This window comes from Puma concolor, chromosome E4 (genome assembly GCF_028749965.1).
Source record: "Puma concolor isolate L17-30 chromosome E4, mPumCon1.1.hap2, whole genome shotgun sequence".
NCBI classification, from domain to species: Eukaryota; Metazoa; Chordata; class Mammalia; order Carnivora; family Felidae; genus Puma; species Puma concolor.
The window spans coordinates 7,475,365-7,498,840 of NC_141683.1; the positions used below are offsets into that span (position 1 = coordinate 7,475,365).

The 23,476-nt window shown below is 45.0% G+C and overlaps 1 protein-coding gene across 1 annotated transcript in view; it reads right to left on the reverse strand.

Annotated features, from left to right (window-relative positions):
* The window catches only part of RGS5 (regulator of G protein signaling 5), a 52,603-nt gene that overhangs the window by 23,546 nt on the left and 5,581 nt on the right, over nucleotides 1–23,476 (reverse strand). The window contains exon 2 of the mRNA XM_086694337.1: nucleotides 1,782–1,892. Coding sequence (XP_086550463.1) covers nucleotides 1,782–1,892 — 111 coding nt within the window. The remainder of the gene's footprint in view (nucleotides 1–1,781; nucleotides 1,893–23,476) is intronic.

The window sequence follows — 23,476 nt, forward strand, 5'->3', positions numbered from 1 at the left end:
TTCAGATTCTGTGTCTCCCTCTCTCTCTGCCCCGCCTCCCCTCGTGCTCTGTCTCTCTCTCTCAAAAATGAATAAATGTTAAAAAAAAAAAATTGAAAAAGAAAAAGAAGAAAAGGAAAAACATTGAAAAAGTAGAAATGCTTTTTTAAAAAGGGATTGCTTTTTTTTAAAGATGAGGGGGTTAAAAATATCTTCAGTCTGGAGAAGGTTTATTTTCTTCTCTGAGAGAGGAACATGGGTACAAAAAGGCAGAGAAATTTCAAGTGGCGAGAAGAGAGATCGACCGAGCTCATGCAGAACACAGTCTTTTCATGATAATTAAAAGGCAAGGAAATTGGCCAAACATGAAGAGGTGGAAGGCGTTGAGGGGTTTGACAGAGGGTGAGAAAGCCTTGCAATGGTCACCGTGAAAAATGCAAGAGAGACACAATAGTCTCTAGGGATATGAAGGATTCCCGCCCCCCCCCCCCCCCCGCAAAAAGCAATTTAAACTCCTGGAAGAAGAAAGGCGACAGAAGACAAGAGAGGAAAATCATCCAATAAATATCGACCCCAGGTTTTCTTCCAAAACTGCTTCACTCTGAATCCCTGTTAAGCCAAATAGCTCGAGTGTCTGTGTGCAAGATTAAAACAGAGAATCAAAGCAGGAAATGTAGTACTATATTTATTTCCGAAAGTGAATTCCTACAGATCCATAACCGCTACATTGTTTTCTTCAAAATAGATGGCTTTTTTGATCTGTCGCTGCTATGAAATGTGTTTCTCATTCCCTGCCAGTGCCTGGTGCGAGCCACTCCACCCTGAATTAGCTTCCCCTTTCTAAATGCAGAAAACCCAATTACGCCTCACTTCCGGTGTGGAATCACTTTGAAGTAATAAGAGGAGAATGGAGATATCCACTTAGGTTGAAGGAAAAAGATTTAAGAGGAATAACCCGTCTCTTCCTCTCCCAACCCACCCGGCTATCTTAGCTCGAAGGGCATTTGGACAAAGAAATGATTGGCCAATTTATACGTATGTTACGTTTAAGAAGAAATTCAGGTATAAAGGGGTGCCTGTGTTTCCACCACGCTTCTGTGATCTCCTCAAAGCTTTTAGATGGCAGAGTGAAGGAATTCGACTGCATCTGTTTTCTCTCCTACCCACTTGCCCTTCTTGATTTTCATGCCCGTGAAAATGTTCGAGGGGGTGGATGGAGATGAAAATGACGTGGGTGCTATGAGGACAGTTCCTCCAGTGGTCGGCTGGACTCTACCATGACAGCTTGAATCTTGAGAATTCTAGTTTCTCTCCAGGCCTGAATCGATGGAAGTGGGGAGGTGGGGGGAAAGGAGAGAGAAGTCCAGTCAAGAATATTAATTTACGGATCGGGGTTAAAAACTCTTAATGTACATTAGAGTCGGCTGGTCGAGTGTTCCTTCCTTTCTCTGGCAGGGAACAGAGTCTTCTGCTCCTCTGTTGGACCCTGAAGGAATAGTATTTTAGAGAAGGAGCTAGTTGGCTTAAATCGGCTGCCTTGGTGTTGTCCTCCTCTCCAACAGGGTCCCAAGGCAGGGCCTTATCTTTATTTTTTTAAGTCACCTGCCAATACCCAATATGATGCTCCAGACATGGAAGGGTAAAAATACACTTATTTATAAACCACCTCTTCTCTGAGGGATCTTATGACCTTCGGCGAGTGATCGAAGGCGGGGAGCTGTACACAGGAGGGCTGGTCCTGGACACCTGAGAAATAGCCATCCTCTGGAGGAAAAGGAGCAGAACCCATGTTTGTGACTCACTTCTGGGTCTTGGCTGGTTTCTCCGGCTTCTCACTGTATGGGATGACAAGGTCAACCGCTGAGTCTGGCTTCTGGAGGAGAATTCCCAACTTGGTCTTAATCTCCTTGGCCCTAGAAAAGATATAAGGGGCAATGGAAACACCATATGAGCACACAGATCTGGCACATAGATTTCTTTCTGTGTCAGAGAAACAAAAATGAACGAAAGCCCATTGTACTGTTGTGGCAGAAAGAATACTGGTGAAGAAACCGGGACACGTGAGTTCTAATAATTAACATTTATCAAGCTCTTATTATGTTCCTGGTTAATACGCATAATCTAATTTTGAGAGAGAGAGAGAGAGAGATCGAGCTTAAGCAGGGGACGGACAGAGGAAGAGGGAGAGAGGGAATCTCAAGCAGCTCCATGCCTAACGTGGAGCTTGACATGGGGCTCCAAGTGACAGTGAGATCATGACCCGAGCCGAAATCAACACCTGACGCTCAACCAACTGAGCCACCCAGGCACCCCCTCATTTTATTCTTAATTACTGGTTTATATGTATCCTTTCATTTTCATATAAGACAGATACTATGGTATTATTCCTTTTTACAGATGAAGACACTGAAAGTCAGAGTGTTTATAAAAACTTAAGATAACCCAGCCAGTCTGGAGATGGGACAGGAGCCCACACAGTCTGGCTCTAGAGTTCACAGGTGAGCTACTCACTGCATTGCCTATCTGTTCTCTGAGGACCCCGGTCCCAGATCCGTCATTAATTGGATGTAGAATATTTGAAAAACTTATCATTTTTTACCACCAGGCCTCAGTTCCCTCATCTGCAAAATGACAGAGTTAACCTAGATGTTTTCTTCAGCTATCTTGAGCTATATAATTAAATGATTCTGCCTGAAGATGTATTCTCTATAAAGTGTTCTTTATTTAGATGGATTTGGTTTTTCCCCAGCCACTTGCCCATTGTTCTATAATGGCTACTGGAGTATCTTACATGCAGTAAGCCTTCAGTAGATGACTATTAATTGCCAATGGGCCAACCATAGCAGCACCATACCATTGCTTTCTATCCTCAACATTTCAGTGAGTTGATGAAGTCAGAATTCTGGGCATTCCACGACCATAGGACGCAATTGTTTTCATGCCGAGTTTCAAAACTAACCTTCTAAGTTATCAATTATCATGGCAAGCGTGAACTCCAAGAGCACCAGCAAATTGTAAGCATTAATCCGTAAGGCAAGCTGTTGTATATTGATAGATCCAAAAAACTGTTCTTTCACTGCCGTCTTGGTGCTTTGCACAGGCTCTGAAGATAGGATTGATCACATTGCATTATGGTTATTGATTCATGTGTCTGTTGTCCCAGCTGGAAGGTGAAGGTAAGCTCTGAGTCCTGAATACCTGTCAGTCCTGTGGGAGCTTATTGCCCGGCCACCCAGTCAACACTCAAAAACATTACCCAGAGTGAACTGAAGAGATCTTGACTTTGTTCCCGACAAATCTGCTAACATTTCTCTCCCCATCAATGCTGGTCCTAACCTAAGTCTTCAAGAGCTATGATGGGATTCATCTTGTGGCCAGATGGGCTTTGGCTGCTCTAAATAAACTTTCCTCATCCATTCACGTGGAGACAGTGATGAGACAATTTAAGTAAAGAAAACGTGTGAGCCACCTGGGTGGCTCAGTTGATTAAGCAACCAACTCTTGATTTTGGGTCAGGTCATGATCTTGGGGTTCGTGAGTTTGAGCCCTGCATCTGGCTCTGTGCTGATGGTACAGAGACTGCTTGGGATTCTATCTTTCCCTCTCTCTCTGCTGCTCATGCTGGTGTGTGTGCTTCCTTCCTCTCTCTCAAAATAAATAAATAAACTTAAATTTGTTTTGGAAAATGTGTGAGATTAACAATCACGGATATTAGATAGAAAAAATTAAGGAAATCTGTAACCATTACCAAAAAAACGTATAAATATTGAATCATATCATAGTTTCCTTTAGTATCATAAATACAATTTTGAAACTGTGATTTAGATTTAGTCACTTCAATGTCCTTTCCTTTTCATTTCTTTCTGCTTCCATTCTTTCCCTAGGACCCTTCCTCTGGCTGAAGCCAGCTCAGATCCACAGCCCAGCACCCAGAACAGCACTTTGGTCGAAACCGGAAAGTTCCACGGGGGGAGCTTATATAAACCATGAGAATAAGTGTCATTTCGATTCCAAGCTCTTCACGTTGCTTAAATTAACCAATGTTTTGGATTTTTTGCCCAGAAAATGGGACCGATAAAATAGTACATCCTCTTTCTCGTGATGATTAAATATGCTAATGCATGTGAATCAGCACAGTGTTTGGCATATAATACTGCTTCTTCAAAGTTAGTTCTAACTGCATAATCATTTTTCCAACTAAGCTCATCCATGTTCCCTAGCTTCAAGTACCAAATTAAAACATCCAAAAAGATTCCCACCAGTTACTAAGAATTTCTACACCCACCACCTGCCATATTCTAGCTCTGGAGACAAGAGTCACCAATTTAATATTTATCTGGAAAAGAAAGAAGATATTACGAAGGCAGGGGCAGGGGCGATGCATGCTGTATTTGTAGCTACCCTCTGCTGGCTGGTGTGCCGGAAACACCAGGTCCATTTTTGGGGTCAGGTCATAATATCCCACTCAGTTCTTGAAGAACTTCACCCATAATATGCTCTCCTTCTGGCCCCATATCCCCTGACTCCCCACCCTTAAGTAAACTGGTGCATGAAGCAGCTGTTTTCAGTCTCAACCTTGACTCAGTAGTTCACACACCAACATTTAGAACGTTTCTCATATGCTTGGTTTTTTTGTTTGGAAGGTTCTTGAAGTTTGGGGGTTGTTTTTTTTTTCCCCCTCTCAGTTTCTGTTTCTTTTTCTTCTCCCTGTGTCTTTTGCTCCGTTTGAGCCATTGCTTTTTGTAAAAGGAAGAGAGATATTTGTATGTGATTGCTGGCCAAAGAGCAGGTTGGACACGAAGGGGTAAGTTACAAGGAGTGGAGTTCTGTTAAATTTCATTTTTTAATTTCCTCCTTTAAAAAAAAAAAAATTTAACGTGTATTTATTTTTGAGAGAGACACAGACAGAGCATGAGTTGGGGAGGGGTACACAGAGGGGGAGACACAGAATCCGAAGCAGGCTCCACGCTCTGGGCTGTCAGCACAGAGCCCGACGCGGAGCTCGAGCCCACAAACTGGGAGATCATGACCTGAGCCGAAGTCAAGAGCCGGACACTTAACCGACTGAGCCACCGGCACCCCGTTAATTTCCTCCTTGGTCATGTTGACTGTGTCAGCAGCTCGCCGCACACATACAGAGTTTGGTCCTTGCCTTCAAGGTGCTTCTAGCCCACTGAAGCCCCAAACTTGTAAGCGATCACAAGCAGCTTTTTTTTTTTTTCTTTTTTTCAACGTTTATTTATTTTTGGGACAGAGAGAGACAGAGCATGAACGGGGGAGGGGCAGAGAGAGAGGGAGACACAGAATCGGAAACAGCCTCCAGGCTCTGAGCCATCAGCCCAGAGCCTGACGCGGGGCTCGAACTCACGAACCCGCGAGATCGTGACCTGGCTGAAGTCGGACGCTTAACCGACTGCGCCACCCAGGCGCCCCTCACAAGCAGCTTTTCAAGGAGGGGCTCCAGAGGGCAGCAGATCTCTGGCCCACAAGGGCAAGTCGGGGCGAGGGGGGGCTTCTCCGAGGAGGCAAAGCGGAGCAGCAAAGATGGGCCCTTCCAGGCAAAACGAGGGGGGTGTGCCCCGTCCTTCGGAGGGAGGCCCAAGTGGGTCTGCGCTGCCGAGTGTCAAGGGTGAGTAGGGAGAGCAGACAGGCGGGTTAGACGAAGCCGGCTCGCTCTGCCTCCCCTTCCTGATGAAGACAGGGATAGCAGAGGAGCCTCTGGACGGCGCTCAGCCTGCCGCAGTTTGGGTAGGAAAACAAAAAGAGGTGATGTGATTGAAAGGTGCCTTCAAAGACTGGGTGTAGACAGGTGGCATACAAACTCAATCTGTCTTGGGTTTTTCTTTTGTTAACTCTTTCAGGATGTACTTTCCCATAAAAATACATGGTTTTTTATAAAGGTGGTCAAATTTTTAAGATGTCCCACAAAAGCCTTTTAAAACCAGAATCAATCCGGGGGGGGGGGGTGCTGGGTGGCTCAGTCAGTTGAGCATCCGACTTCGGCCCACGTCATGATCTCACGGTTCGTGGGTTCGAGCACAAGTCAGGCTCTGTGCTGACAGCTCAGAGCCTGGAGCCTGCTTTGAATTCTGTGTCTCCCTCTCTCTCTGTCCTTCCCCCGCTTGCACTCTGTTTCTCTCTCTCTCTCTCTCAAAAATAAATAAATGTAAAGATAAAATAAAATAAAAAATAAATTTAAAAACCAGAATCAATCAGAACCCTAGTACAATTTCATCTGCATCACTGCTTAAATAAGCTTTTCACGGGATGTTCTAGAAATCAATGGCCATTTATAACATTGCCTATAGAAAATTACATTCCATTTCCTCAGAGTTGATAAACATATACCAGAACGTCAGGTTACTCTTTTCCTCATATTTGCCCTGGGGATGTAAAGGAGAAAGGAAATGCAGGGCTTTGGGAAATACTTCTTCCCATAGCTTCAAATCTTGGCGTAATGTGTGTTCAAATATCAGATGTTAAAGAGGGTCCTTAAGTCAGGAAGTCCATTTGGTTTAATTAGGAGTTTGCAGGAATATGGAGAATGAATAACACGATTGCATCTCTTACAAAACACTAAGAGTTTAAGGATGAAGCCGTTGGCAGATGCTGCAGTCGAAGCTATTTGAAACCTTCTATGTTTTTTTGCAAGAATAAACAATGTTACTACATTTGTTTTTCTCCCCAGGAGTTCCTGGAACAGACCGGACGCATTCCCCCTTGCCTCTTCCTCCCCACCATAGCTACACACACGTCTGTGATCAACATAAACCAAGTGGAAAATCAAACAAAACAAAAGCTCAACCCTATCATTTTACTCCCCCTCTTAAAAATCAACTTGAATGTATCTGACATTAACTCAATGTCAAAAACAACTCCATCTAGAGAAGAAGACATTCTAACACATTTATGATTTCCACTCATTCTCCGCTCGGTTTGACCGCTCTGGCTACATTACATTAATGCTGGTGAACAGGAAGCAGTTTTTATCTCCTCCCATCTCACCCCCGTCTCGGTACGCTTTTGTTTTACAAAGAAAACCTTGTTTTGAAATAAAATCAATTGGAAATGCCTGGGTGAGATTTTAATTAAAGGCTCAGAGGGAGATAATTCTTTTTGTAGATGACTCATGTTAGCGATTTCAAACTGAAAAGGGTTGGAATAGTTGTAGGGTTTGTGGTTTTATATCTGTGCCTTACTGTGGGTATACTGGCCAGGAAATCAAATTTCCAAAGGCCCTGGGCCACCTAAGTCCTTCCTTCTTATGCGTGAATTGAGTCAGAGATACTACCTTAAGGTGCACACGTATGAAAAACAGTTGAAGCAATCAATCAAAACAGAACTATAGCTGGATTTTTAAAAATACAATTATAGGGGTGCCAGGGTGGTTTAGTTGGTTAAGTGTCCAACTTTGACTCAGGCCATGATCTCGCAGTTCATGGGTTCGAGCCCCACGTCGGGCTCTGTGCTGACAGCTCGGAGCCTGGATCCCGCTTCGGATTCTATGTCTCCCTCTCTCTCTGCCCTTCGCCTGCTTGCTCACACTCTCTCTCTTTCTCTCTCAAAAATAAACATTAAAAAAATCTTTTTAATCAAAAATAATAAAATGAAATAAAAATGCAATTATATTCAAGTAGAATATAGGATATAGAATAGCCAACTATATATAAAGTCCTGTGCGAGGTGTTTCAAGGGTTACAGAGATGGTTCTTTGCTTTGGAGACACTTGGAATAGGTGAATGTAGGGCACATACGTGTAAATTATATGGTCGATAATTTTCTAGTCACTGACCACAGTGCTTGGGATATACCAATTAATGGACACAGGCCCTAACCTCAGGGAGCTCAAATGGGTACTCATGTGACAACATGAAGACAGTGCAAAGGGAGACGAAACTCTAACAGTTGCCCCTATTGTATTTGTAGAGCCTTCTGTATTTTTCCTTCTCGGCCCTTATCAATTTGCACATGCATCTCTGTATGTTTATTTGGGTCTTGTCTCCGTCTCCCCCTGGAGTGACAGGTCTCCAAGAGCAGGGTCAATATCTGTTTTGTTCATGATTCCAATGTCAGCACGTCATTGCTCAGGGCCTGGCACTTAATAGGTGCTCAAAAAAGACGTGCCTCGGTGGCTCAGATGGTTAAGCGTCAGACTCTGGCTCTGGCCACGACCTCGTGGTTCCCAAGTTCAAGCCCCCACTCTGGGCTCTGTGCTGACAGCTCACAGCCTGGAGCCTGCTTCAGATTCCAGGTCTCCCTCTCTCTCTCCCTCTCTCTCTCTGTCTGTCTCTCTCTCAAAAGTAAACAAAATTCAAACAAATTAAAGTAAAATTAAAAATAAAATTAAAAAAAATAGGTGCTCAAAAAAAAAAAAAATCTGCTATGAAAATTGAAGACCCAGTAAATGAATTCATGAATTGCTCACTTAGAGTAAAACTGCATTTTGGGGTGGGGCAAGTGAAATACCGGGGTGTGGCGTAGAATATATCCCTGAAACCAGAATTTTTTTTTAAATTTGCTTATTTATTTATCTAGAGAAAGAGAGACTACGAGCGGGGGCGGGGCAGAGAGACAGGGAGAATCCTAAGCGGGCTCCGTGTGGTCAGCACACAGAGCCTGGCCTGGGGCTCGAGCCCACAAAACCGTGAGATCATGACTTGAGCCAAAATCCAGGGGTGGTCGCTTAACCGACTAAACCACCTCAGGTGCCCAAGACTCGGGTGTTTTTTAATTTGGTTAACGGGGAGAGGTGAAAAGCCACTGAATGACTACAAGGACTCTAAAGGAAGGAAATTCCTTTTTTAGCTGTTAAAGAGGATGAAAGGCAAGTAAGGCTCAAACTAAGCATGCTCAGTCAGTTCTTAAGCCAGGTAGGGTCTACTCCTGGGAGAAGAGGTGGGGGAGGCAATCACAACCCCTAAGGGTCTGATCAGAATCTATTGTGAGGCCATAATTTATCAGGACTTAAAAACAGAAGTAGCCCGGAGGCAAAGACCAGTCTTGCGGTTGGAAGACATGTGGTAACCACAGCTTTCATTCCAGACTCCAGACGTATGTTGGGAACGGTCAAGAGGAAAGCCAAGATGGGGAAGCATAGAACAGGGATTTTACATTTCCCAAAGAGGTGTCCCCAAACCGTCCCCTCTCAGGGACAATCCAATGTAAAGTCAATTCAGTTTAAATCTGTGTCGTAGATGCCCCCTGCTGGCTGTGGGAAAGTGTGCGTATCAGTGGAGAATCCTCTAGAGAGCAGACCTGTAGCTGATCAGAAGATCAGAAGGCAGTGTTCCAGGCTGCTGCTTGCTGAAGAAACACCACAGAGCTTGGTGGCACAGAAGTAAAAAAGACACGCGTTTTCTTGGCTCCTGAAAGTGTCACAAATACCCAGAAAAGATAAACAACAGTTTTGAAAACACTTGTTCGCAGCCAGTCTCCACAGCCTGAGAGTACTGCCTCCAGAGCCATCAGCTAACCTGAGATGCAGGGGAAGAAGTGGGGTCCTCTGAGCTCCTGTGGTCAAGGTGGGAATCACACAGACAGAACCCAAGCCGAGGCTGACAGAGAAAAGGGAGCCCGGAGGGTGTGTGTTCACGAGGCAAGACCCATCTGGAAAGCCTCATCTGGCTGCAAAAGCCTTCCAGTTGGCGGCTCTTGTAGAGCTTGAGATGAATGGAGTTTGTTACTCATCGATGGCTCATGAGAGGCAGGGGTTAGTAAATGACCTTGAAAACCCTTAGTGGAATAGAAAGAAATACAGTGGAAAATCAGGCCAGTGCAGGAACTAAAATTCGGAACTCCCCAAGATGCTCGGAACATGGCCTCTTAAAATCAAGACCCACGGTGCCGGGTCATTCCAGTAGAGAGAAAATGTATCAGTTTGGAATCTACCATTTTCCTGAATTAACCTACTTCGATATGAACTACAGACAGTTCATGCCTTGCTTGTGTTCAAGCTCCTACCTCAACTACCCCGGACTGACTTGTTACTTTCAGGTCCCGCACAGGCAGCGCACAGTAAAGGCTAGGGAGTCGACGCGGGTGCTTATTCAAATAAGCTGACCTTATTTCCGAGATCATAGTTGAGATAGAAAAGACAGGCCTCCGTAGAATTCGCCTTTTGCTCACTTATTTATTCAACAGACTATTAAATGCTTGTCCTATGCCATACACTATTACCGGTTTTGAAATCCCCAGTGAAACAAAAAGACAAGGTCCTCTCATGGAGTCTGTATTTTAGTTGAATAGGACAAACACAAAACAAGGAATCAAAACAATGAAATTAAAAATCCCAGCCGGTTGTAATTGCTACGATGTGACATTGTGTGTGTAGGCTTTCGCCTCAGCTACATGCCCCAATAAGGAACTCACGTTATCCTGGCGGTCAGCAAGCTTTTTACCAAGACCGTGCTGCAGAAGTGACCTCTGTAAGTGTTTCAGCTGTCCTTCCTGAGATCAACATCAGCTGCTTTGCCAGTTAGCAGAATATGTTAGCAATGAGTTTTTACATGCAGGTTCGTTCAGTAGATAATTGGCTCTCCCGGGCACAATAATGGTGTTCAAGTCATTTGGACAGGTGACTTATTGTGGGAACCCGCACCCATTTCATAGAAAGGTTATACAAATGTAATGATCTCTTCACCCTTAGAGACGGCACCCATAGCTTGATCCCTAAAATAGTCTTGCGTTCAAGCCTTGATTTGGAGATTTCTTGTTGCCTGATATCACCCACAAGGGCCTCAGGATATTGCCTGGCTGAATCTTTCCCGCCAGTTGTGGTCAGAGCACAAAGAATGAGGACTTTACTGAGACTGGAGAACAAGTTATAGAAACCTTTTCGCACCAGCTCGTTAATATTTATTCGCACAAGTAAGTATGGCCCGTTTGGGTTTCACGTTACGAATGGTGGTCTTGTTTTCATAAGCTGGTAGCAAAGTCGTAGGGAAGCAGGTAGCCGTCACCCATGGCTCACCATTAATGGCTATGTTTAGCTACCAAAACGAACCTGAGAGTTGGATATGAATAAATTGATTTAGGCTAGTTTTCAACAGTCACTTACTCTCTGTGTGACCTTATACAAGTTCCGTAACATCTCCTGGCCTCGGTTCCATCGTCCGTTAAAAAAGGACAACATTAGTGCTGCCCGTGCAAAGCCTTCTGCGAAGAGTGCATGAGATAATGTATGTGAAAGTTAGCATAGTGCCTGGAACATAAATGTCATGGAATACACGGTGGTGGTGGTCGTCCTTCTCCTCATCACCACTACCACCATCATCACCACCATCACCATCACCATCATCATCACCATCATCACCACCATCCTGAGTAGGGAAAGGGTTAACATTAGGCAGGGATAGATAAGGGACCTCGGGGAGGCAGGCCGCAGCTGCAAGTGGGAGGCTGAAGCTGCTGGCAGGGGTTTGGGGAGAAAAAAAGGAGACATACATCCCAGACCTGCCTGGGCTAAGCGCCGTGAGTGGAGTCTCACAGCCCTTCTGGTAAGGTCCGGATAAAAAGTCAGAGACAAAAATCTTCGGCGGCAACCCAGTCGGGATCCCTCTCATGCTCGAGAGCTTTGTACTTGCCCTCGACAAACTCCCTCACTTGGCTCACCCTCTGTTGTCCACGAGCTTCCTTCTTGGACTCCGTGAGACAAGGACCAGTGTCTCTCCCACCCTCCTGTAACGATCATTACCTTCACTGTCGCCACCATCATCACCACGGCCTTCATTACCTCTACTCAGGAAACTTCACTTTATACCACCTAGGATTATGGTTTGTAGCAGTTTCCTTTACCTTTGGGGATATTAGTATTTGATCACATTAAGCTCATTTTCTCTTGGTCGGATGAATGAACCTCATGCCGTGAAAGGTGAAATGCAAAGGAGTTACTTCTGTCCAGGGCTTTTAAAGTGGAGCGGTGGACGCCATTAAAGTATTGGGCCTTATGCACGTTCACACAGGATGAAATCATAAACCTTGAACTAGCTGCAAATATTCCAAGGACTCAGCCTGAACACCTGCTACTTCGATAGTAAGAGGTTTTGCTTAGTGATTGCCTTAGCAACCAATTATATTTGGCCAAGATTTGTTCCCTGCCACCAACTCCAATCGAAATTCTTTGTAAACAACATATACAAGCATTGCCTTCCCTTTTGTCTTTAAAAACCCCTGACTTTTGTTCCCTGGCAGAAGGGGGGGAGGGGAGGAGGAAATGACAATCTGAGTTGCTACCCGAATCTTTACCTTCTGAGCTGCAATTCTGAGACCCCAAATAAATGCTTTCGTTTTATTTTAGCTCTGCCTCTTTTCTTGGTACCTTCAACATGACTTTCTTGGCGAGATGACAAAGATACCGAACTGAGAGAATTAGGAAAAGTCAGAAGCAATTTCTGGTGGCCCTACTCTGGGGAAGACAGGAGGGTCTTAGCAGTGACCAAAAACAGAAGGGAGGGCCTGACTCACCTACAGGTGGCGTGGAAAGCTCTATCTTTGTGGCACCCTTGTTTGCTTCCTACTGATCAAAAGCAGATTGGACGTGGGCAGGTTGATAGAGTCCGGCCCTATCTGGTGATGCATCTTCTTCCTCAGTCACATGGGGGAGAGACACTCTGTCCCCCCAGATCCCTGATACATGTGAGTGTGGAAGACCACGCGAGGTCACCGGACTTTCCTTAACAATCACACAATCTAGGTGTAAGCGCTCTACCTGGCCGAGAGCTCACTCCTCCCCACAGCAAACGGGCAGAAAGCAAGTGATCTGTAGCAACTCTTAAAGATAATAACAGTGATTTAGGGGCGCCTGGGTGGCTCAGTCGGTTAAGCGGCCGACTTCAGCTCAGGTCACGATCTCGAGGTCCATGAGTTTGAGCCCCGTGTTGGGCTCTGGGCTGATGGCTCAGAGCCTGGAGCCTGCTTCCGATTCTGTGTCTCCCTCTCTCTCTGCCCCTCCCCCGTTCATGCTCTGTCTCTCTCTGTCTCAAAAATAAATAAAACGTTAAAAAAAAAATTAAAAAAAAAAAGATAATAACAGTGATTTACACAAAATATTAATTTACCGAGGTGTTAGTTCGTGTTTTCCTCTCCATAGAGTTTTTCCTCTTACTTTTAAGAATCCGTATTCCCTCAATCATAGTTCTGAGACAATGCTTGAGGTACTCAGGCATTTGTGCATTCTTACCTCTGACAAAGCTGTGCTGTAAGGCCAAAAGCAGATATTAATTGAAGGCAGTACTCCATTTCTGGCCTTTGTTTTCCAAGACCCTAAACTCACCAGGGAAATAGGGTGGCTTCTTCTCAGAGAAGAGAATTGTTTTTAATGAATGGTAAAGGAAGAGACCGAAAAACAGAGGGACAAGAGGGCATTCCTGAAGCAAGTCAGAGGACGGTTGTCCAGTGTTCTCCAACTCATCAAACCACCACCCTTGTCCAGCCCACACCGCAGGACTCCAGGGGGGTTGGTAGGACCATAGAAGGGCAAAGAAATAAGGTGCCCATGAGACTTGCCCTTAGCACCAGAGCTCCTAGCTTATCCAAAATGGTATCCAGACCCAAGCAAGGGCCCCACAGCATTATGAAGCTTCAAATAAGAAATATAAATAATGATGTATCCATTTTAAAATTGTTCAAAACCAGTCACCTGTAAGTGTGAAAAAGTACCCCCCACACAAACACAGGATTGCTTAAATTAAAACAGTAAATGTTCGGGAGAACTCAGTAACCATATGGTGATGAAACCATGGGAAAAGTGAACTATATGTGGCAAAGTTTCCATTGCTGAAAAAAAAAAAATAAGAATCATCAAGAAAAGAAAAGCAACCAGTTGTTTTGGATAACTTAAGTCATATATAACCACCTGGGTCTGTCCAGAGGATCTCAGAAGACACTTTTCAGATCTCAATTCCATGATTACAGTGACAAATAGCATGTTGAATTGTGTTAAATCTCTTCTCTGCCCTTGGCAAAGAAAATGTCCGCCTCCCAACTGTGGTAAAAGCCCGTCTCAGGTTATATAACTGCCAAGAGTTTGCAGAGCAAAGCGGAACGTTGAGCTCTTACCCATAGAATCAAATTAATACCAGAACTAAAAGGCAGGAGACAGAATAGCATGGTGGTTAGGGGCATGGATGTTGGAGCCAAACCATCCAGATTTACCCACTACCTCTGTGACTTTTGGCAAGTTTTTAAACCTTACTTCTCCTCTGTTTTCTCATCTGTAAGATGGAAAATGGAGACAATAATGGCACCTACCTCAAAAGGTTCTTATGCTGATAAACTGAGTTACTCCATATGAAGCACTTGGATTAGTGCCTGAAATATTTACCACGCACGCTGCACATGGCAGGGATGAAGACAGTGACCATGATGATGATTTGCTAACACTCCTATGCCAGTGGCGGAAAATGTCTATCTTATTCCTGCTGGTCTCCCCATTATCTCCCACGCACATGGTCTTGCTCTCCCACTGTCGAAATGGCAATTTACAGCTGTTCTACTACTTGAAGAGCCAAACGAATCTCACTCCTTTCCTGAAAAGTAACTACCCCAGCCTACACTTCTTTCTGCCTTCTCTGGTAACAAGTCACAAAATCAAGGCATAGTTAAGGGGCCTTAGAGGGCTTTTAATTTACCCTCCCCTTACTTTTTTGTTTGTTTATTTATTTTAAGAGAGGGTGGGAGGGGCAGAGAGAGACACACAGAGAGAGAGCAAAGCAAGCTCTGAGCGGTCAGTGCAGAGTTCGATGTGGGGCTCAACTTCATGAACCAGCAGATCGTGACCTGAGTCGAAATCAAGAGTTGGTTGCTTAACTGACTAAGCCACCAGGCACCCCACCCTCCTCTTATTTTAAAAGAAAACACAAAACACCAAGGCTTATGGAAATTAAAAGGTTTTTTATAAGATCTCAGGAGATCTTATCCCAAGATCTCTAAGAAGTTCTGGAGCCAGGGATAGAACACATTGTAGTTTTGTTTTGTTTTTTAAATTTTTTAAATGTTTTATTTATTTTTGAGAGAGAGAGAGAGAGAGAGAGAGAGAGAGAGAGAAAGAGAGAGAGAGAGTGGAAGGGGCAGAGAGAGAGGGAGACACAGAATCTGAAGCAAGCTCCAGGCTCTGAGCTGTCAGCACAGAGCCAGATACGGGGCTCAAACTCACAAACCACGAGATCTTGACCTGAGCCACCCAGGCACCCCAGAACACATTGTTTTCTGCAAAGCTGCAGGCGGCCCATTTTCACTCAATTACTCTAGTCCCTCACGAATGTACATCTCAGCTCCATATGTATGTGCTTCCGGCGAGATAGCCGGTTTCTTGCGGGTGAGTACTGAATCTTGCGTCCTTGGTCTCCTAGAGCACCTTGAAATTAACTAAGTACTTTAAAGTTGCTTTACCTCCTAAGCGCACAAGCCCACATTGCTTGGGTTTATGTTCCAACTCTTTCTCACCAGCTGGGTGACTTTGGGCAAGTTGCTTAATTTCTGAGCCTCCATTTTTTTATGTAAAATGGTGATAATATATCTCACTCAATCTCATATCTATGATACGAAGCTAAATAAATTAATGCATTGAAATGTTTAGAATAGCACTTGGAGCATAGCAAATATTCTGTAAGTGTTACCTATTCTTATTGCTGCCTAATTATATTTGCCCTCCTATCTCTATCACAGCATCTTGCACATGTTACTAAATGTTTATTGAATGGATGAATGGAATGGAATGGAACAGAATAAAATATGTTCAACAAAGATCTGGGTGACTAACATGCCAGATGAGCCCCTTTCAGAAGGCTTCTACCTTGGAATAGTGCAGCTAATTCTGAGGGTACAGCAAAGGCACACAGCTGGAGGACACTTCTATGGGGTAACAAGGAAAGACAATCTAGAGACGTCTGCTGCTGCCTGGTGAGGCTCAGAGCTATGTGGCAATACCACCTCCCTTGTGCTATTTAAAAATGGAAGAGGGGCGCCTGGGTGGCTCAGTCGGTTAAGCGTCCGACTTCAGCTCAGGTCATGATCTCACGGTTCGTGGGTTCGAGCCCTGCACCGGGCTCTGTGCTGATAGCTCAGAGCCCGGAGCCTGCTTTGGATTCTGTGTCTCCCTCTCTCTCTCTGCCCCTCCCCTGCTCGCAGTCTGTGTCTCTGTCTCTCAAAAATAAATAAGCATCAAAAAAAATATATTGTTTTTCCCAAGCACTGGCTATTCCGTACCAAGGGTTCCCGTGGAAATTGAGACATTTCCCATGCTTTCATGGCCTGTGCCTGACACATCCATCATGCGGAGCAGGTTATTGGGGGTGATGAAAGAGGCCGTGGGGGGACGAGACAGACAAGATAGAAGCAGATTATTTCCCTTTGACCTTCAATTCCCTGTCTTATTCGAAATATTGTTGGCAGGATTTCTGGACTTTTGGTAATTCAGTTGGGAAGCCAGATAATAAGTAGTGGGAACACTGTCTTCAAGTTGAGGACGACAGAAATTTATGGTTTATTTTAATTCCCCAAGTAGAGGGGCCAGCGACCTTCCCACGAGAGCTTCTCTGAACACTAGTGTGAGCCGTAGCCTTCGAACATCTCCGTGCCATTCTGCTTTAAACTTTTATAATTTAAGGGACTTTACAGACGGAACGTTTCTAGTTGCACATGGCCCCTGCCTTATTTAACTTGTTTTATATATTACAAAAGAAGGACATAAGATGAGTCATAAAGAATATTGAAGAAGGAAGAAAGGAAACAGAGTGAAATTCTATTTATTGAGACCTTACTCAACAGTAACATGTGTCACATCACTTAATAAAATTATGGTTCCCACAATGTAACGTGTCTTCTCCCCGTGAATTTATGTATTGGATCCAAATGCATTACCTCAAATAATCAAAACCAGTTGGTTAACATTTATCTTTGGCAAATTATTAGGAGGGTTCGTTGAGCGAAATAATAACATAACTGTGAGGAACAGGACTATTTCTTTGTCTGAGGCCCGGAATTTGATTTCACGCCATTTCTTCTCTCCTGCCGCCAACATCCTGCTAACAGCTCCTTAATCTTCTCAAGATTTCTGTTTTCAGGAACGGTCTGCTCATGGATTCCCACATTCGTTTCTATATTCATTCACTTCTCAGACTCTAATAGAGTTAACCCCAGTCTGTCGGGCACTGTACTAGAGCACAGGGGAATGTTCCACGCAATTGCTAAGAGATTGTTCCTCACCTTCCATCTGATGGAGCAGATGTGTCTATAGGATGCGGCTGTGATAAGCTGGGATAAGCTCTAGATGTGAAATTAGCACGTTGGGACTCACGCATGCAGAGTGTATTGTCTGCCCTTGGGCCCGACACCTAAATTACCATGCCTCTTCATTGGTAAAACAGTGATGTTGATCACACCTCCCTTGCATAACATCTCCCTTGTTGGGATAAGAATTAAAGTAGGTGCTGTTAAATACCCAAAAGTGGGGAAAAAGTGGAATGAGCCACAAGGAAGATGCGAAAGTTCCGTGAGAGCTCAGAGGCTGGAGGGCCACCTTCCCCTTGAGGGAGAAACAGAGAAAGTCTCCCCAGGGTTGATGGTTGGTTGGTTGGGGGGTGGGGTGCATGATTTGGCTGTGACCCTGTGTGATAGGGGGTCTGTGATAGGAGGTCTGTGATAGACCCTGTGACAGTATTGCTTTGCGTCCCCAAACAGATACTCACTACCTGTGCTTCCTCCAGCTCCCCAGGGATCCTTCCCCAAGTTTACTACAGACGTCCTCGTCTTCCTAAGACGTTTTCCGAAAATTCCAAAGAAGCTTTCGAAGCGTATAGGGTGTGTTGTGGGGTCGCGATCCTGGAAACTTCTCTCCAGCGTGCTTATGGCACTCCTTCATTTTCCTTCAGGGAGCCACGCAGTCTGCCTTGTGGTGCGCACACACCGGGAACCGAAGAATGGGATGCCCCACATTGTGTGGTTGCTGGGACTGGATGGGAGTGACTAAGTTAGAGATCTGGGCTCGGGATAGACACAAGGACCAGGTCTCGCTGGTCACCAGCGAGAGGCAAAGCGGGCATCCCCGGGCTGAGCACCCTCTTCTAGACAGAAGGCACAAGGGATCTTAGACAAATGCACCTGTCATTTCATGTATCGCAAATGCAAGTCACGGCTGATAGGAGACCGTCGGATATAAAACACAACAAGGGACAAAAGACCCGAGGAAGCAGGGCCAGAGAGGGGCTAGGGCCATGCCACAGAAAGTAGATGGGAAGGACAGTGTCTTCTAAATGGTCGAGTATCTAGTTAAACCCTTGAGATGTGGCCTGAGAAATGTTCGCTGAAGAGGGCAGAACATTCTGCAATGCAACGAAAGAGGCACAGACGGAGAAGGGAAACTGGCACGGGGAGTTGTCCCATTTACCTTTGGATGCTTCACGGTTCCCTGTTGTAGCCCCATCCTGATACTTGGCGGCAAAGCTTTCCCAACGTGAAGGTGACTGAGAAAAATCGCGCACTAAGACAAAGCACGTGTATGTCCACTAATTAAATGGTTTGACTCAACGCATCTAATGCATAACCTTGCCTAGTGCTTATAACAACCCCGTGAAGGAAGTATCGATATTATCCCCACCTTACAGATGAGAAAACTGAGTTACAGAGAAGCTTGTCCAAAATCACCCGATCAATGACAATGGTAGGAGTCAAACTCAATCTCCTTTCAGCCCCTGGGCCCTTAATCACTATGTGATAAGCCTGACTTGTCCTGTTCGGTTATTCTCACTGGCAGCTATAGGCATCTGGCAAGTTGACATGGGGAGACACATTTTTTTTTTTTTTTTCTTAAAGACGACAGTTTATTTGGTAGCCAAAATCTTTTGAAGGATGGTGTCTAGGGAAGAAGAAGTATTTTAAAAGTGGAGGCGTACAAAACTCATAAATTAAAGTCCATCAGATAAAACAAAGGTGAAAAGTCAAGCTGCAGACCTTGAATTAGCTCCAACTCCAACCAGCTCTGTGATCTTGGACAAGTCGTCAAAAGGTCTGGACCTGTCTTCTCATCTATAAAAGAAGGGGTTTGTCTGTGACTCTGCTCCTATTCTCAGTCTCTGATTCTGAGTTGGTGGTAATAGAGGAGAGAGAAAAACATACCACACTCCCCTCAAGAAGCAGAATCCATCAATTCTGGGCACTTGGCTTTACTGCGTGCATCTGAGCAATGAAGATTGTACAAGGCACTCATTTCTAGATGGTCATAACCATCTGTAGTCTCTGCTATTCTTGCCTTTTTCTTGCTCTTAAGCCAGTATGCATTTAATAAAACGTGTTCTATGAGTGGCCGACGAAAGTCACGTATTCCTTCCCTCCCTACCCTTCCAGCCTTTGGTACTCATTCTGGCTTAATTACGAAGGGCCCTGTGTGGCTCAGGAAGAGAGGCAAAGGTTAAGCTATTCTCAGTGAATCTGGAAAATAAAAGTTAGGGGGCAATTAAAAAAAAAAAATCTAAAGGCTTTCGAACCCTCGGTTGAGAATTTGGAGAAAATCCCAACTTACAGAGGTTTTCCCTTCAATACTGCCAGCTAAAGGAGGAAGTGTAAACGCTAACTATGAAGGTAGGAGACATGTTTGCTGGAAAAGGAAAAAATCCCCATCAATCTACGCCCATCTCGGCGAACAGCTTTGCTTTCGATTTGTCTGCGTGGATCTCTGATTTCAACAAACAATCCGTCTCTTTGTCAAGTTGTAGAAAATATCAGAGGGGTGTGTGTGTGTGTGTGTGTGTGTGTGCACGCACAGGTGCACATGTATAAATGTGCATGTTCAAGTTGACATACGTGTTTTTAGATTAGGGGGATTGGGAAACGAAGTCTAAGCTTCTGGAAGCTTGTCATTCCGAAAGCACCAGCACCAGATCTTAGACGGTGGGCTCTTTGGAGAAAGTCTTCAGTGTGACCTGCACTGTTGACCTCGTCCCAAAGTGCATAGGTCATTCGGTCCCACGGTCTTGACTCAGGTATCTCTTGTTAACTGTCACTTCAAATACGTTGCCAAACACAACAAATGACTTTGTTAGTGGAACATCTTGATCCTTTCCAACCTTCCCGAATCCCCACAGACAAGGGCCTCCTCCCGAAACAGATGTTCTGCACAAGAAGATGTCAAAAAGTAGCAGCTTGACCAAAACAGCTCCACTTTGCTACCAATAATAAGCACTTACAGAGGAGAGAGCACTTTACATTTTTCAAGTATTTTACTTCATGCTGCGTCTCCTCATCTGACTTGAGTGTGGTGGTTCCAACATCTTTCTGGAAGGCAGAGTTTGAGGATCTGAGTGAGATTCTGTCCAGACGGGCTAGGTGTCATTTGAGAAGTGTCCCGGGAAGCAGTCCGATAGGAGAGAGAAGAACGGGTAGAATATAGACCGATGGCCTTGGCCTCTTTTACTATTCAGGGGGCCATTGGGATGGTCAGATGTTGACTGCCCAAAGCATTTAGAGACTGCTTGGCTGAATCCTTTCAACCCTGCACTATTTCCTTGTTGAAGGAGAAAAAAAAGAATGTCAGGCCAAGTTCTTTTATCCTGACCTGGGAACTGGATAGAATGCTTTGCAAAGAAACAGCCTGTCTGAGCTTTCACCAGGAGCCCTCTGGTCAGAGCCAATAAACCCAGTCCCATGTGCATCAGCTGTGCTGATGACACAGGCATCCTATGATTAGGTTGACTGCACCTTCAGATTTTCCAGGACAGACCCAATTTCTAATGCTTGGGGTAGAGGCAAGCTGTATGTCCTCATGGAGGCAGAAATTGCAGCCATCGTGCACTGTATGCCTGGCATGGATTCTTGGGGTCCAAAGCAGTCCCCAAGAACTGTGAGGACGCCAGGATCTACTCGGCTGGTAGATGAGAACTGGTTACAGATACGAAGGCCTAGAAATCCCGATTCAACCCTTCTCGTTCTAGCCTCAAGGATGGAAACTAGTTCACTGTTAAGGCAAAGGATGAGCCTTGCTCCGGGCGGCATTTGGAAGGGCGTGGGCAGGGCCACTCTTTCCACCGACTGGCGAAAAACGTGACACTGTGTGAAAGCAATCGACGGAACCACACCCCCGAGGCCAGGTGGGTCTGTGACTTCATATCGCATTCCCCTCCCTGCCCTCCGGGAGCTTGCACTCCTTAGGTTAGCTGTAAACAAAGTACCGAAATCACAGACTGTTAGAATCCACGACCTTTGAACCTACATTACCCCTGGATCTGACAAGAGACTGAAACCATCTTTTCCTTTCATGGAATTCACCAAAATAAAAGAATCACATTCCACTGCACATAAATACAGATTTTTCACAAACCGAAAGTTTATTCTGGATGTGTCACGAGTATTTTTAAGAAATATGGGGTTCTTAATTTAGTCCATTGAGATCCAAAGTGGGTGGAAGAAAACTGCACATTTTAATTGATTGCTGCTTTCAAGCTACATCCCGAAGTTACTTCCCTGGCCTTCCTGCAGGACTTGGGAGGAGATGCAAAATTAGAATAAAAGTACACTCTTTCCTCAAAATACATGGTGTCCAAATTAAGCACAACAAAGTGATAAAGCTGGAAGAAAGGAAGAGGGTTGTGTTAATTGCCTCATCACCATTCCAAGAGGCACCTGACTCACAACTCACCCTCTGCTACTTATTAGAAGTGAAGGTTACAGCTCAGGACCCCTGTATTCCCCACCCGGTACCCTCTCCGGGAGGTGTAGAGCCTTTTGCACGTGCATCTAAAGATTCTTGTGTTCCACAAATAATTGCAAGAAAAAGAGAAGTAAAAGACAGGAAGCCTATTCCTATGACTCCTATGACTAAGGAGTGAGGTAAGGGTCTCTCAATCCATCCCAACGTGTGAGCCTGGGGTTTATGTGTCATCCGTGCTTGGGGGGAGATTTAGGGGTATCTGTTCCGTCTTGAGGCAACTGCACGTGAGCTACTGGAGCAGCCCATGGGGGAGAGGGCTCCTCACCCCGCCCCCCACCCCCTGCAACTGACAAGTAAAAGAGTAGAAAAAAGATCTAGCTTCCAGGTCTTGGCATGGTGTGCTGCGTGCAGTAGGCGCTTAGTTAACATGATCTGAGCCCGGCAGGCTCTGTGACAAGGTTTCTGCAGTCCGTGAAGGGACAGGAAGGGTGGGCGAAAGGGCGCCGGACACAAACCCCTCACGTCAACGTTGTTTGTGAACCGTGCACCCCACCTCGCCACACCTGCTCTGTCAGATCGCTTCAAAATAGGATTTCTGGGGTGCCTCGGTGGCTCAGTCGGTTGACGTCGGACTTCAGCTCAGGACACGATCTCATGGTTTGTGAGTTCGAGCCCCACATCGGGCTCACTGCCTTTAGCACGGATCCCATTTTGGATCCTCTGTCCCTCCCCTCTCTCTGCCCCTCCCCTGCTCATGCTCATGCTCTCTCTCTCTCTCTCTCAAACATAAAACATTAATTCCCACCAGCCCCCCCCAACAATTGCTAATGTCTCTCCACCAGATAAAAGCGCTGGCCTCTCAGTCTCTAGGTGCTTCTGTGAGAAGTGCTTTTACATAACTGAGCCTGGTTAATTGTAGAAAGAACACTAGATCCATGGCTAGTGCTTATCCACCTAATAATATAATTCAGTAATAGCGATACAAAAGTATGATCTTTGTTTGATCCCGATTCACACAACCCGACTGCAAAGACCGTTGAGGATATTTGGATGTTTACTGGATATTTACAGATATTCAAGAGTTGTTCATGTTTAAGTATGGTCCTGGTTTTTAATGTCTTTTAATGTTCTGTGGAGAGCCGGTCTGTTCTTAAAGGAGACACCTGCTGAAGGAATTGTAGATGAAATGGTAAAAATACCGTACTAACTGACAAATTCGTCTTCACTATTAAAACAAAAGAGATGAGATTACGATGAGGAAGGATGAAAGTCAATAAGTTTTGTCAAAGGCCTTGGCCCATAATTGAGACTTAACTCCCGATCACCCACCAAGAGGGGAAGAAGGATGGAAGGCAATGAAGTCTTTCATAGGGGTTATAGCATCTCTCCCCAACAAGAAGAGTATCCTCATTTACAGATGAGGAAATGAAGCTCGGAGAGGTTTAGCGACTTTCTCGAGTTCACACAGCTAGGAAATAACAGAGGTAGAGTTACGAGCACGGTGTTCTTTTTACTCCACCTCACCACTAATGTGGAGGCAGGGAACAGACTGTGAGCTTGTGTCCTTCTCTGGGTTTACTTGACTGGGTTTTTTTCAGCATTCCTAAAATGTGTAATCTCAGGCAGTCAAAAACAGGCTTTCGCTGTCTTTATCCTCTGGGTGACTCAGCCTTTAAAATACAGTGCAGGCTCAATGTTATCTGAGAACTGATTGGAACTTTAAAGAAAGAGATAGGAACCTGCTATCTTCTGGCCTCCAGCCAGAGTCTGGTTCCTGTTACTAAGGATTGATTCTGACGGAACTAATTAAAGTTTAGTTCCTTTGCTTTCTGGCCAGCAGGACAGACAAAAGCCATGAAC